This window comes from Amborella trichopoda, chromosome 5 (genome assembly GCF_054954075.1).
Source record: "Amborella trichopoda isolate Santa Cruz 75 chromosome 5, AtrichopodaSantaCruz75HAP2 v2.0, whole genome shotgun sequence".
Classification (NCBI taxonomy): domain Eukaryota; kingdom Viridiplantae; phylum Streptophyta; class Magnoliopsida; order Amborellales; family Amborellaceae; genus Amborella; species Amborella trichopoda.
This window is the reverse complement of record NC_142340.1, coordinates 38,594,300-38,608,671: the sequence shown is the minus strand read 5'-3', so window position 1 is coordinate 38,608,671 and position 14,372 is coordinate 38,594,300. Positions and strand designations below refer to the sequence as shown.

At 35.0% G+C, this 14,372-nt stretch overlaps 1 protein-coding gene across 10 annotated transcripts; it reads right to left on the bottom strand.

Moving 5' to 3' along the window:
• Positions 1 to 983: 983 nt before the first annotated feature.
• LOC105420556 (Pre-mRNA cleavage complex II protein family) lies at positions 984 to 11,670 on the bottom strand. Of its 10 annotated transcripts, none has more exons than XR_016056203.1 (10): positions 11,303 to 11,670; positions 10,790 to 10,887; positions 10,628 to 10,661; positions 9,920 to 10,089; positions 9,519 to 9,702; positions 7,320 to 7,418; positions 5,867 to 6,199; positions 5,490 to 5,592; positions 3,913 to 4,040; positions 984 to 1,429 (listed from the first exon to the last, which is right to left on the bottom strand). XR_016056203.1 is itself a non-coding variant. In XM_011624591.3 (9 exons), exons 1-9 carry the CDS (start codon positions 11,521 to 11,523, stop codon positions 1,373 to 1,375), a joined length of 1,176 nt encoding a protein of 391 aa, XP_011622893.1. In that variant the 5' UTR covers positions 11,524 to 11,670; the 3' UTR covers positions 984 to 1,372. The 10 variants fall into 10 exon arrangements, 3 of the variants coding, with proteins under 3 accessions (XP_011622893.1, XP_088723938.1, XP_088723939.1); XR_016056200.1 differs by having other exon boundaries at positions 6,019 to 6,199; XR_016056202.1 differs by having other exon boundaries at positions 5,867 to 6,018.
• Between the last annotated feature and the right edge of the window lie 2,702 nt (positions 11,671 to 14,372).

Genomic DNA, 14,372 nt, shown 5'->3' with positions numbered 1-14,372 from the left:
ATTTTATTCTTTAATTTACTTTTGTTTTTCATCAGCCTATATTTTATATTAAAATGCATTATTGATTTATTAAAATGCATTATATGTTCCTGGAGGCATTTGTAGGGCATAAATTTGATCGACTCAGTTCTAATGAGTGAAAATGGAGAGAAGAACAATTGTATAAATAATCAAAGCAATTCCATTTGAGCTCAAAAGGGTACGAAATATTGTATTGATTTCAAATCACAACTTAAACAAATAGCGAAATACTCAGCTATTGATCTAAAGGTCTGAGATAAAAAACCTAAACACAAATTAACCCAACCAAACAATCATTAACACCATGGTAATTAAGATCTATAATAATAAACCTCCAAATCAATAAAATCAAACAAATTCAATGAAAACTAGAGATAAAAAACCAGGCTAGAGAGAGTAGTGGTAAGGGATTACAACAAAATGTGAGAGATTGACAATGGTCAAGGCCATGCCTGTAGAGCACCCAAAGATGGAGAGGACTACGATCCACGAGAAGAAGAGTATGAGAATGTAGGCCCACACACCAGGGTATATTAACCATGTTGTGTTATTGAGATCCAAAAAGCGCACAGCCTGCAGATACGGGTTCCCCATCCCCAAAAAGCTCAACCCATCCACCACTAATGGAGACCCTTCTACTTCTTCCCCAAATCCCCTGCCCTTTCCCTCATCGTTTACTCATGGAGATAGAGAGAGAGAGAGAAAGAGAGAGAGAGAAAGAGAGCTTTTAATGGTAGGGTTTATGAGAGGGGTTACGCAGCTGGAGAGTGCCTATACGAATATTGGTATAAAATAATATTTGTACTGGAGGAGAGAGAAAAAGGAGAGAGATACAGTAGAGTAACACTTGTACTTTCTGCAATGGAAAATATTTAGCAGTCTCTGTCATAATAAAAAAAAATCAAACCAGACTCCAACGAAACCCAGCACAGAGTTACACTGATAACCAAGTAAAAATCAAATGCCCGAACCAATATAAACTTTTTACTTCAATTGAAACTGTTCTTATACTTTGACATCCTTCACTGATGATCTCAATTTAGCAAAAGCTTCAAATTTCCAAGCATTTCATCCGATATGAAAGTGTATGAAAACATATTACCCATTTCAATAGCAATTTTTAAGTAATAGTAGGGAGATCAGTCCAAGCATTCATCAGCTCATTTTTGCAAATATGATGAAATTTGAAAATAAGCTAGCATGCTTGGATAAGCCCATAAACAAAACACCAAAGCTAGGTCCATTAGGTAACCACATACGCCATGTTGAAGTAGTGTGAAGCTGCATTGACCACATTGGAAATATCATTATGCTGAGTAAGATTTGATCACCTATCTCCATATTTGAAGCTCTAAGTCGTGACAGTGAGCACGTTTGTGGACATGTATGGGGAAACACATCCCTTTACCTGCAAATAGCTTCATAGTTATTTTTGAAATAAAGACAACGCTGACATTTCATTTCAACACTGAAATATATCAATGAAACCTCTGAAGAAGTGAGACTTGGAAGGAATTGTTTTTAAAAGAGGTAACCATTATTAGGTTCTAATGCAGCCACAAGCATAAAGGAAATAGTGGTTCTCTAAGAAGTATCATATAGCATGAATAAGCTATTAAATTTGCAAATAATTCATGGTTTATCTATCTTTTATTGCTACATTTTGCTCATTAACAGGAAAGAAAAAGAAGAAAAAAGTGACATAATAATCTGTTGATACTTTTTGCTAACCCTAGGCGACATAGTTTTGATCGATGAGATCCGAAACGGCATCAACACAAAGTTAAAACTTTGGATGGATGTTTTAGAATCTAAAGGTTTTAAAATTAACTAGACTAAGACAGAATATATGAAATACAAGTTTAGTAATAATAAGTAAGGATCAAGAAATAATTAAGATTGACAGCCACGAAATACCAAAAAGATGACACTTTCGATATTGTAGGTCGATAATTCAGGAAAATAGAGAGATCAAGGAAGATGTGGCACATAGAATTAGAGTTGGGTGGGTGAAATAGAGATGTGCAACCGGAGTTTTATGTGATCACCACATACCAATGAAGCTGAAGAGGAAGTTCTATAGGACAGTTGTAAGACCAGCTTTGCTTTATGGGGAGGAATGTCAAGCAGTCAAGAAACAACATACCCATAAGATGAGTGTAGCTAAGATGAAGATGTTGAGATGGATCAATGGTAAGACAAGAAGGGATAGAACTCAAAACGAATACATTCGGGAGAACTTAGGTGCGGCTTCAATAGGTGATAAGATGAGAGAAAGTAGACTTGGGTGAGTAGGTCATATGTAGCGCAAACCCAATACAACACCTGTTAGGAAGTGCAAGCTCGTTCAAGTGGAAGGCTCAAAAAGAGCAAGGAGTAGGCCCAAAAGGACATGGTTGGAAGTAGTGAGAAAAAATATGGGGATTTATTGCCTCACTATGGCCCTTGATAAAGCAGAATGGCAAACCAGGGTTCATGTAGCTGACCCCAAATAGTTGGGAAAAGGTTTTGATGATGATGATGATGACAACTCTTTGATAACCCCCAAGTTGGCCAGTATATCCACCAAGAGATTTGCTTCCCAGAAAAATGGCTAACCCCCACGACATCAAAAACTAGCATCGGGTCAATGCCCTAAAAACACCATCAACTTCTATTTAAACAAATGCAATCCCTCAACTCCAAGTCTGAATGCCCAAACACCAAAGATGTCCAACTCCATCTTCACAAACACGACTCTAACCAGTACTGCACACGAAATGCAAAATCTGAAAAGATGTAGCCAAAGGAGCTTTTAACCAGACGAATCATTCCTTCCCATTACAAAAATCTCTCCTTTGCAAGTCACAAGCCTATTATTCACGCTCTCTACATACAAATCACACATTTAGTGCCTTAGAAATCAAACACATAGAGGAAACCCTCGTCATAAGAAGAGAGAAGCACGCCCACCTCCATAGCAAATGCTTTTCCATTATCATTAATCCTAATTGTGTTTAAAGTTTTACACCCATTACTGATGTCTAAGATTAAACCTTAGCCCAGAAACTCATTTAAATATAGGCATTTCTAGCTTAGGAGCCAAAGCAGGTTCAATGGTTAGTAACTAAAAGCAATAGTATCATCCACATATTGAAAGCAGAACAACTTCTCATGTTAATCAAGTTGTAGAACCATCTAAAATGAACCCCAGCTGCCCTATAAAAGTTGACTTAAGATATTCTACCACTGTTGTGCATTTGGTTTGAAGAGAACATGTGTATTGGTTTTTGGGGCAGGGACAAAGTGGATGGAGCAGATAGTAATGTTCAACTTTATCATTTCACCCATTCTCACCTTTAAATTCTCTTCAATGACATTCTGACATTATTCCATGAAAATCATAGCAATAAAACCTCTTCTCCCATATATATGAGACATAATAAAAAAGTTCAATTGGTAAGGAACGAACAGGGTTTCCTTTGAATTAAGAAACGAAACAACAGGCATTTCTAGGGTTCCTATAAATATGCTACGGCACATTCCTATAAAAAAGTGTATACAAGCATAACTTAAAAACGAGGCATAGAATTAAAAAACCATACGGCCACAAAAGGTCCCCAAGCACATCACTTAGCAGACAATAACTATTGTGAAAGTAAACTTATAGACATGTCACACTAGTGCATAACTCCTACCATGTGCATAACTGACTGACTAGCAGATTTAAATGGAATTGCTTTGCGCACATATTTCAAGCAAAAATAAAAGCATCTAAAAGCCTCAATTTTTTACAACCACATGCATACATCATGCATAGATGTGTGATTTATGCCTCCAAAAATTTCTAGATATTAGCATGAGTTCATGACAAAAGCATCAGAAATAGAACCAACAGATTAAAGTTACTACCTGCAACAAACAGGTTGGGATTTCAATTAAACCTTGCAGAAAGAGATCAACTTTCTCAAGATCACGTGGTGAAACAGGTGTAATCACATAGTATAGACCTTTTAGAATGTCTATGCCTCTGACAATCCCTGCTCAAAAAAAGATGAAGAGCAGGAAATAAGGATCTGATTACCAAGGCTTTTGACCAAAATGCTAATAGCCACAGTCAGTTCTTACAAAAAAGCAAAGGACCCGATTACAAAAGGAACAAACCAAGGGAAACCAAACTATGATCCAACGGGACTATGGAAAACCATAGTCCATTGGGGCCACTGTCCAATATAATAAATGAGAGTGATCCACGAGATCAGGACATGAACCCAGTGTGGGTCTCAGTCTCTGTCTCCATCACTGTCAATCATTTGATTGGATCTTGATGAACACAATGGATTTATGGCTTGTTAGTGTCCATCCAATTATAGCATACTTCTCATAAACCAAATAGTAGGATGATAAAGACAAGTATAACATAGACTCTTTGACAAATGTAGCCACTGTTTTAGACATAAAATACTAAGTTGACAATAGGGGAGAAGATGTCAGCTCTCCAATTTTGAACCGCAAAAAACTTTGTAAAGCAAATCATAGAGCAAAAAATCAAAAAGACCAGCAGACTTTTGTATTGGGTTCAACAATCGTTTTTATCTACTCCAATATTAATATGTGATTCCCAAAACATATTCAGAGTTTATTTAGGCATTCCTATACAAAGTTTGATTGTTCTACATTTTTGGAAAATTAAGGAGGTTACAGGTGGTCATGGTTTCGCCTTAATTCCTTGGAATCCGAGGTTGGGATCCCAAAGGGAGAGGCCTAAATGCAGTTAAACTCCATGGGTAATTGTTTTTTTTGCAGAAGAGAGTTTTCTTGGTTTAGGATATGATTTACGCTTAGATCACGGAAGAAGCTTTTATAGATAGGACAAGAACCATTCTATAAAAATTCCATTTATCAAATTACAATATGGCAAGGAAAATTGTTTCATGTGGGCTGGACCACATTTCTACATATGCGATCCAAAACGTGTAAGCATCCATCTTAAAGATGGATGCAAGTACGTGTTCCATCTAAAAACAATGGAAACTAACGGTCCAATGTTTTCTTACTAGAATTATTATTTTTAGTTTTTAAAATTTATTTATTTTTTCATATTCATGATCTCCATGTTAGAGCTTACATTTCCTTAAAAATTAAGTCTTAAAATCCATCTCAAACATAGATTTATTAAGAGGCACAGATTTCTACATATGGGTACATATGGTAAAGCATAATCAACAAAAAAAAGAATTATCGGTTGTCTGAAAACACCAGGAACACTTCCTAGAGTAACATATTCAAGGCAAATAAATTACCAAACATAGTTTGCAAAAAGAAACTTTTAAGTCATCTCAAAGAACCTATCTCAAGGTTAATTCCGAGTTATCAGTATTTTTTCAAAACTACGTAGTAAATGTGATGGCTAAAAAAAAGAGCGTATTAGAGAGAGAACTTCGCCGAATAAATATTCATGTACTAATATGTTAAAGAAAAGGACTTACCAAGACCAACACACAGAGGTCTGCACTTTCCAGATTTAGTTGAACTAACTGAGAGACCAACAATTGTTCCATTCAAACTGTAAAAGACCTCACTGCTTGGAACCTACAAAGAGGGTCAAACAACTGTTACTAAAGAGTTTAACAGGAGGAGGAGAAGTTAACTGTGAACAGGCATTCCTTGAAATGATAGAATAATAAAGAGCTTTTGATTGAAGAAAGTACTGTTGTGATAAGTAATAACGAATGTATGCCAATCTTCTCTCTTCAAATACTTAACCAGTGGATTTCTTTTTAAACATTTACTTGGTTTGGGAGGAGTACTAAGAAATTAACCTAAAAATCACTAATCTTATTATAGTTTTAGACAAAGATTGTACCCATTAGATTCTGCAGAATATTCTCCACATTGTTGATTAATTGGATATCAAATAACTTTCAAAGATCAACTGATAACTAGAATGGCCAAGTTGAGGCAAGTTGCAGCATTATGCAAGAGCTCGAACCATCTTGGAAAGTTTTTCCAACCAACCTGGCAATGTAGATGCAACACTTTCATACTCGAGATTGGAACCTCATATGGGGGAAGTGACGCCAATGCATTAGCAAGTTCCTTGTATGCGGTAATATTAAGGTCCTTGCTAAAGCATTGCTTGAAGTATGCAATTATTCGCAGTTCTCGCACAAGGCGTCCATGCTTTTGTACTAAGACCCTATAGAAGTAAAAAACCAAGCTATACACATAAGACGATAAAGAGTAAATTAAATCATTAAAATTCAACATATTCTCCTAATGAAACAAAAATATCTGGAATTTAATCTCAGGTCTATGATCCACATCCACATAAGGAAACAATCGTTCAAATGATTGGGAAAAATAGAAATTATCATTCACTTATGGTGATAAAAAAAATTTGCAATTTCCTTCAAAGTGATAAATTCATTAACAAAGAGGTCTAAAAGAGCAAGCAAGACATAATTTAAATTCTTTCTACTTGATGATTTCATCAAAAAAGAATACAATGAAGACAAAGGAAATGCAATATAAAAGGCTAAAACCCAGATTCATATCCTTGGTTGCATCAAGGTAATTATAATTGTATATCCAGCAGGGACTACACTTACAATAGACGCTGAAATAACTCTAAAATCCATGCAAACAGACCCTTCAAACTCCATCATGATGGCATTTATGTTACAGCCATATGATCACATTACGAAGGTTTCCCCACAAGGGACACAATAATCCAACTTCTCATATCAAAGAAACAACACATTACGAAAACATTAAGAAAAATTTTAATGTTTAAAAAAATACCCAATTTTTAGCACATAGAAATTCTTGAACTTGAACTTAGAATTGATATTCTTCTCTAAGGTTCGTGCCCCAAGTCCCAAGTATGACTACTCCAGGGCAACTCATCCAAATTTGCCAACTCCATGTTTTCTTAGATGCTCCACCACCCACTTTCCCTGTGAAATTGACCTTTAGCTGCTATATCAAGGACAACCATTCCCCAGTTATTATTTTTTCTTCTTTTTTGTTAAATATGAAATGTTCAAAAATGTCACTAGACCATGGAACTCGGATGCTAATGGTCTAGTTACTAGGGTGAGTCTGGATACACCCTGCTGAGTGTGTGCCAAGCCGCCCACCCAAAGAGCCCAAAAAGCTTCAAAAAAGAAAAGAAAGGGAAAAACATATTTAAAATCAGTAAAAATCAGAAAAATATGTAATATATATACAAGGATTCTATGAATTTACAGTAAAAATAAAATTTATCCAAGAAATGTCAATTATATATGAATTAAATTGAGAAAAATGAAATTTACCCAAAATTTCGAGGTCGATTCCCTAATCTTTATGCTCGGTGCCAATCGTTGCATTCAATATTTGTCGAAGCTTCCTCAGATAGTCCCAACCGAAGCCCCCTAACCAGATTTAGGTTTCGAATTCAGAACTATTGAACCAAGCTCTTGAAAAACAAACCATACAAATCCGAGTTTTTTTTTCAATGAAAAATTAAGCCTATGATTGGATGAAGAACCAAAAAATAGGTTTGGGGAAAAATATTTCATCAAAGAGCGACCAACTGTTATAAAGAAATTACAACTTTTTAAAATCAGGCAAAACCTTGGACAATTTTTTGATCTCTCAGATCCGTCAAATTTGATCGTTTTTACTCAAATATGATCTATCAAGAGGATAACGAGTCTATGGATAAAATTAAGGCCTCAAATGGGTGTGCTTTTGGCTATTATTAAAAAAAAAATAAAAATTTATATACCCGAGTTTGGGGTGTTCCATGTCCAACTCACCCAAGTCTAAGAACACCATTAAATACAAATGCCAATCTCTAATGTGTATAAATGTGTAGATGAAATTCTTTTCTATTTTTCAAGCCATAGACCACATTAGTAATCGTCTCTACAAGGGTTATGCTGACTGCTAGCAATCAAATAGCCTTATGATTTTCCTGATCTCCACTTTGATGGAACCAATGTTTCAAAACTCAGATTAGTGGGGTGGATCGTTCACCCACAGATCTATGTCTGATCACTGGATCGGCGATCTAGATCGGTTCAAATCAGTGATCCAGAAAATATTAAAAAAATAAATGAAATAAATTTTAAAATAACATAGGGTTTATAGAGCGAGGATTTAGAGGGGACCTAAGAAAATATTGGATAAGCTTTAAATATTATATAGGGATTGTATAAAATGAGACCATTTATTTTTGATACATGGTGATCACAATTCCTTACAACCATTTGATGTGAAATTTGATAGCTTGGATGTGTCACAAATTTCGAGAAAATTTCTTTTGAAGTTTGAGTTTGGTAATGGAATAATTGCAGCCACTCAATTTCACATCCAATGGTCAAGATTAATGTGACCACCTTATATCAAACGTAAATGGTTTCATTCTATACTTTCCTATATATATATATATATATATATATATATATAGGGGAACCAAGTCAGAACCCATACCATCCCGAAACCTACTTGGTCCCGATCGATTCCCATCCGAATCAACGATCTGGATCGGAAATCATTGGATTTTAAAACACTGGATGGAACAGTAATTAGGAAGCCATTTAATTTATCAACATGGAGCCATGGACAATGAGTTTTGCTCTTCTACTTTCTTTCCTGTTTTTTTTCTTTACTTTTGAAAATTTATTTATCTATTTCATCAGTTTCCTATTTCAAAAATATTTTGGTCTACATCAGGCAAGTTTGCATGGACCACCTGATATATTTTCCGACTGTGTAGGACAGTGATAGGAGCCTTTATGAGTGCGCAGGGGAGAGAACTAGGATTTACTCCTGGCTAGTGGTATAGGACCCAACATCCACTTTTTGATACTTTAGTAAGCAGCCAAGAGAGGCTGAAATTATCATGGTAATGGTGTGCCAAACTGAATGTTGAGATTTTGTTGGATCATTAATTAAACTTGTTTCAAAGGAATATATCAAATCTCAGTTTGGCGTTCATGCAAATCCACGTGGTACTAATAGAAGGCTTATAGAATGATCCACATGTCATAGACACAAACACATTTTGCCGCAGCATGATAAATTTTAAGGGAAAAATAAACTGTAACATATGTGTTCTCCATGCAGGATATAAACATGTACCATAGCAACCTTTTTTTCCTACCAAACGAGAGTTAAAGGAACAGCACATAAAAAATAACGACAAGTACTCATGCTCACAAGGAACATATTAGACCTTTGGGTGTACAAAATTTTTCAAGGCAGATGATGAATTCTCTAAGAAAGTATTTTTATTGTACAAAAGGTTTCATGGCAGATAATGAATTATCTCCCAAAAGACTGAGCAGAACTAACAAGAGAACTAACTTCCCAAAAAAAAGAAAAAAAGAAACTCAAAAGAGAACTCCATAAGCAAACTTATTCGACAAAGTACAAATATACCTTCCTAGGGAGCAATTAACTAAGCCACTAATGTTCAAAGAATGCGTCTCAGAACAAAGGGTATGAATATCTACTCAAGAACTCACGATCTATTCAAGGAGTCTATCTGTGCTGAATCGATGTTGATTAAATCAACAGGCCTCTCTTCATCTCCACCGAACCAGAAAGCCCCAGCTGGTAGATTCTTGTTGGAATCAGATATTTGTATCCGAACCACATGTGTGGGGCCTATATACCTCAGCATATTCACCAGAATATCATAACCAACACCTTTAAGGAAAATGGAAAGAACAAAATTCAGAAGACGAATCAGAGAGAAATTAAATATTCAGCAAAATCTTGCACTTCTAATCAAAAGAAATACCCATGAGTATGAGATGATATAATTACAAGATGTCATTCAGGCAACAAATGGTTACTGTAACAGCTATTCAGCCAAAGCAATAAGCTAGACTTAAGAAATAGTTATCACCATAGTGGAACTTACCTTTCACCCATCCAGGTGTGTTAACAACAAGAGGTAAATGATATGTTTCATGAAATTCCTGTTCATTTGATAATTTGTACTCCTCACGGAAGTAGTTGTAAAGGTTGAAAACACAATCCAAATAAGCATCTGGGTCTCTCTTCGATGAAATATCACCATAGAAAAAACACCTGGCAATAAGCAACTTAGCAAGAATTTTAAGTGTCCAAGTTCAAGTGTAAATTCCCAGACACAAGACCTGAATATGAATTTACAGGGGAAAAAGAGTATGAAAACTACCTTTCATGTATACCACTTATTTGCAAGAACACAGTAACTTTGAAATAGAAAGGTGATCAGCTCTAGAAAACTGGCTCAATGATGTAAAAACTAAAATAGAAAGGCATTGTATTTCATAGAAAAACAGGAATGTTTTCTTGTCTTCTCGATCACAATTCCATGTAGGTGCACAATGTCACACATTGTCATATGAAAAACTATTTATTTTTCTGAAAACAATAAATTTTCCTTCCGAATATACTGGGAAGTTTAAAAAATACAAAAAAGAATGCATCAAAGTCTTACGAAAAAATCAATAAAGAATCCATTTTCTATCTATGTTTGCCATCTTCCATAGAATTTTACCTCTACGAAAAGTACCAAAAAATAAAAAATAAAGGTGGCAAAAAGCGAGCATAGAACTGGGGGATCCCGTGTAGTAAGCGTTACCTCTCAGGTGTTTTTAGGCATGGAACAGCTAAATCTGCAACAAAGAAACGAAGAAACAAATTATTAAATGATGATTTCGAACAAATCTAAAAGATCCATCCAGAGAATTTTCAGAATTCGAGCTCTTAGAGGTGCAGTCCATAAAAACCGATTATAGCATACCTGGAGTTTGTGTATCGATAACATGAAGTGAGAGACAACCCGGGGGTGTATACTCTGGTTGCCCAACATCCGTATCCAAGTACCCAACTCTCTGATACCTGCAACAAACCCTAACAAATCAAGACAGAAAGGCTGCAATGGCATTGTATCGAGTACCCACTCTAGAGAGAGAAATTGGCCTGCAATTGAATCAAGTACCAACTTATGTCACAATAACAGAGACACTCCAATGGTATTGTATCTATTACCCACTCTAGAGAGAGAAACTGCCATGGAATTGAATCGAGTACCTACTTCTGTCATAATAATGAGAAACTCAAATAAACGAAGAGAGGCAGAGATAGAGAAAATTCCATGGCATTATATCAAGTACCACTCTAGCGAGAGAAACCACCCCACAGAACTGAGTCAAGTACTTCGTTCTCGCGTAGCGACAACAAAAAGGGGCACCCACAAAAAAGGACACCCAGTAGAGAGAGAAAGAGGAAGTGCCATTGAAATGAAGGGAAGCACCTGCTGTTTAGAAGAGTGTTGATGAGATAGCGAGAGAAGGTGGACTTGCCCGCGTTCTTGGGTCCACAGACAAGGACGATTGGATGGTTGGGTCCATTTTGGAGAGAGATGGTCTCTGCAACTTGGGACCATGAAGGAGGGATGATTATTTGTTGGGGACCCAATTCTCGATGAGAGAGAAGAACCCTTTTTATGCCCTTTGCTCTATGCTGCTCGCCCATGACACCCACCAAATGAATCCTTTGTAGAGAGAGAAGGAATCAGTAGACTGAGATGGAAGAGATAGAGAGACAGAGGGGACGAGGCAACCGTTCTACAAAGAGAGCATAAAACAAGGTACACCGCCAAAGTTACGAGTTTCCAAGTTCGCTGTTTTCTCATTTTTTATCCCAAAATATAATTTTTTAGCAAAAGCCTCCGACTAAAAAACTCTGCACATTTTTTTTATAAAAATATTTTTTTTACATAAATAGTTAATTTTGGCCAGACATTCACGTGAGTTACGTGGACTATCAGACAGCCATATACCAATTGCCAAACCCCAATTAATTAAAAAAAGTATTAGACCATTTTACGGATCACATGTTGGGCCAGTTGCCGAACCGTATGGGTCTATTGCCGGACCACTCTTTGGCAGTGCCGATCCATTCTTTGCCAGTACCGAACCGCTTGAGATATTGCAGTACCAGTTTATACTTCCGGAGTGCTCTTTTTAGTGTTATGGGTAAACTTAAGTAATCGATGTTAGAAGAAAGAAAGGGCATTTTGGTCCTAAAAGCTACACCTTTTGACTGGGGGTATTTAATAGAAAAGGTTGGTTTGGGATAAATGTTGTGATTAAGAAATGACTTGGGGGTTGGTTGTAATGGCAGATCCGTCAAGGGGGTTTTTGTAATTTTTGGGAAAAATTACGATAAAAAGAGTATTGCTTTTTTTTATTTATTTTTGGGTATGGAAAGTGGTAGGTCAGGGGATTTGGGACCCTAAGTTTTGGTGAAATTAAAGGCAGTTTTGGTGAAATTGGAGTTGGATGCTTCAGTGGGATGTAAGCTCTAACCCTTTTGATGAGAATGGAGTTAGAGATCTTATCATGGGATTCAACAATACTACCACCAAAGCCCTAGGTCAATAGCGTATTATTGAAGTTAGGAAACCTTCCATTGATATATAAAAACATGATTTTTAAATAGGTTGCAGTGTATTGATCTATAAAACAAAAATTTCTAGCTAAAAAATAATGCATCTTGTAATAAATTATCCGAGCTGTTTATTTTCAAAATTTGTAAATGTGTATAAATATGCCCAATACTACACCACTTTTAAAGATTTAAAATTTAAAACTAGAGTTGAACATGATTTTTCAAGCCATCATAGGGCTTTCGATACTAAAACGACATCTTTTGACAAAATTTAGAAGTACGCCTTACTTGTATATTACAAGATGGACCTATAAATTTTGTATAGAATATATTATCTTATATGAAATTATTATATTATGAATTATATTATTTTATTAATTATTTGATATGTGTTTTGTATTATATATAATATCATTTAAATATTAAACATTTCAGTAATTTTCAGGCTATTTGTAGTTATTTTTAATCAATAACATGATGTCAAAAATTACTTTGAATAGAGTAGAAACAACTTTTCATAAGTTTATCTTATATTTAAAACTATCTCAAAGTTTATCTGAGATAACTTTACGATGTTGTGATGGACATAGTTAGATAACAAATAATTTATTATCATAACTAATTTTATTGAACTAGTGAATTATAAATGATCTTAGATTACATCAACATTACTTTTATCATTTCAAACATTTGTTTTTGCTCTCTCCACTTAGACGGCTTGTACGGCTGGTCGTACAAGCCCTAAAAAACTACGGCGGGAGCCGCAAAATTTGACCTGGAAGTTGGGCTAACCACCTTGGCCCAAGAGCTAGGCTAAGGGGCCCTTAAGCTAAGGGCCATTGTCAACCCAACGTGATCCATCTCTCCTTTTTTAATTTGTATATTTTTTTAAAATTTCCAATTGGTCTACGATTTTGGCCTAGACTAGTTGCTCCCAAGACCAAGCTATTGCAACTTTGCTTGAACCACTATCGAAAAAGTTTCCACTTGTTTGCTATATATGTATATATTCAAAATCACTCACCTAAGAAAATCTTATGGTATACGAGACTGCTATTGACATTAATATTGATATTTATAAGTTTTCTAAGTAAGTTAGGATACTCATTCGAGTCCAATTAGATTAGAATTCTTGATTAAATCTTAATTCTTGAGATACATGTGACATCCATGAGATTAAACTTTCCAATATACTATCATTAACTGATCTTAAATGATCTGGATAAAGCTTGGATGATGATGATGATGACATATATTTAACTAGGATGATGATGATGATGATGACGAAGACATATATTTATGTTGATAGTACTTAAGTTGTAGTTTGTAGTACAATGTTGGGATTTCGCTTTCCTATTTGTACTTCTATCAAGTTCCTTTTATTTTCCCTAAATTTACTACGCCGTAATATGATTATGGGGTGTATGAATTTCTTGAAATCTATTTACCAATGATAGATGAGTTGTTTTCACGATATTGGATTTGTTGTAGTAAGGGGTTAACTGCAACAAGGAGTGAAAGGTGGTCTTAGTTCCCAATAATATCCTATTAATTAACATGATTCTTAATCAAAATTTAGGATCGGAACCCAATACAATTTCTATAATTTTTATAGAAAATATGGTTTCTCTCAAACCCCAAAAGGGATGCAAATTGTTTACTTTTTTTTTTATATCTAAAATGATTTCTCTCAAAAAAAAATTTATGTTTATCAAATCATTTGAACTTTAAATTTTAAACAAAAGTTTAAGAAAGATTTTTTGAGTTTAATTGTATTTTTTTTCTTTTTTAAATGTATTCTCTTTTTTCTTTTGTTTTATTTTTTTGGTAGATTTATTTCAAATACTTTTTTACATATTTCCAATTTTTGGGTTTGATTTTTATCTATTTCTATAAAACACTCGACTTTTTAGAATGATTCTATGTTTCTG

Coding starts and splice junctions, on each gene's coding strand:
- LOC105420556 (XM_011624591.3), bottom strand. CDS start 11,523: ATGGGCGAGCAGCATAGAGCAAAGGGCATAAAAAGGGTTCTTCTCTCT. Junction 10,888..11,302: donor AACACTCTTCTAAACAGCAG/GTGCTTCCCTTC, acceptor GGTTTGTTGCAG/GTATCAGAGAGTTGGGTACT. Junction 1,430..3,912: donor TCCCAACCTGTTTGTTGCAG/GTAGTAACTTTA, acceptor AGCTATTTGCAG/GTAAAGGGATGTGTTTCCCC.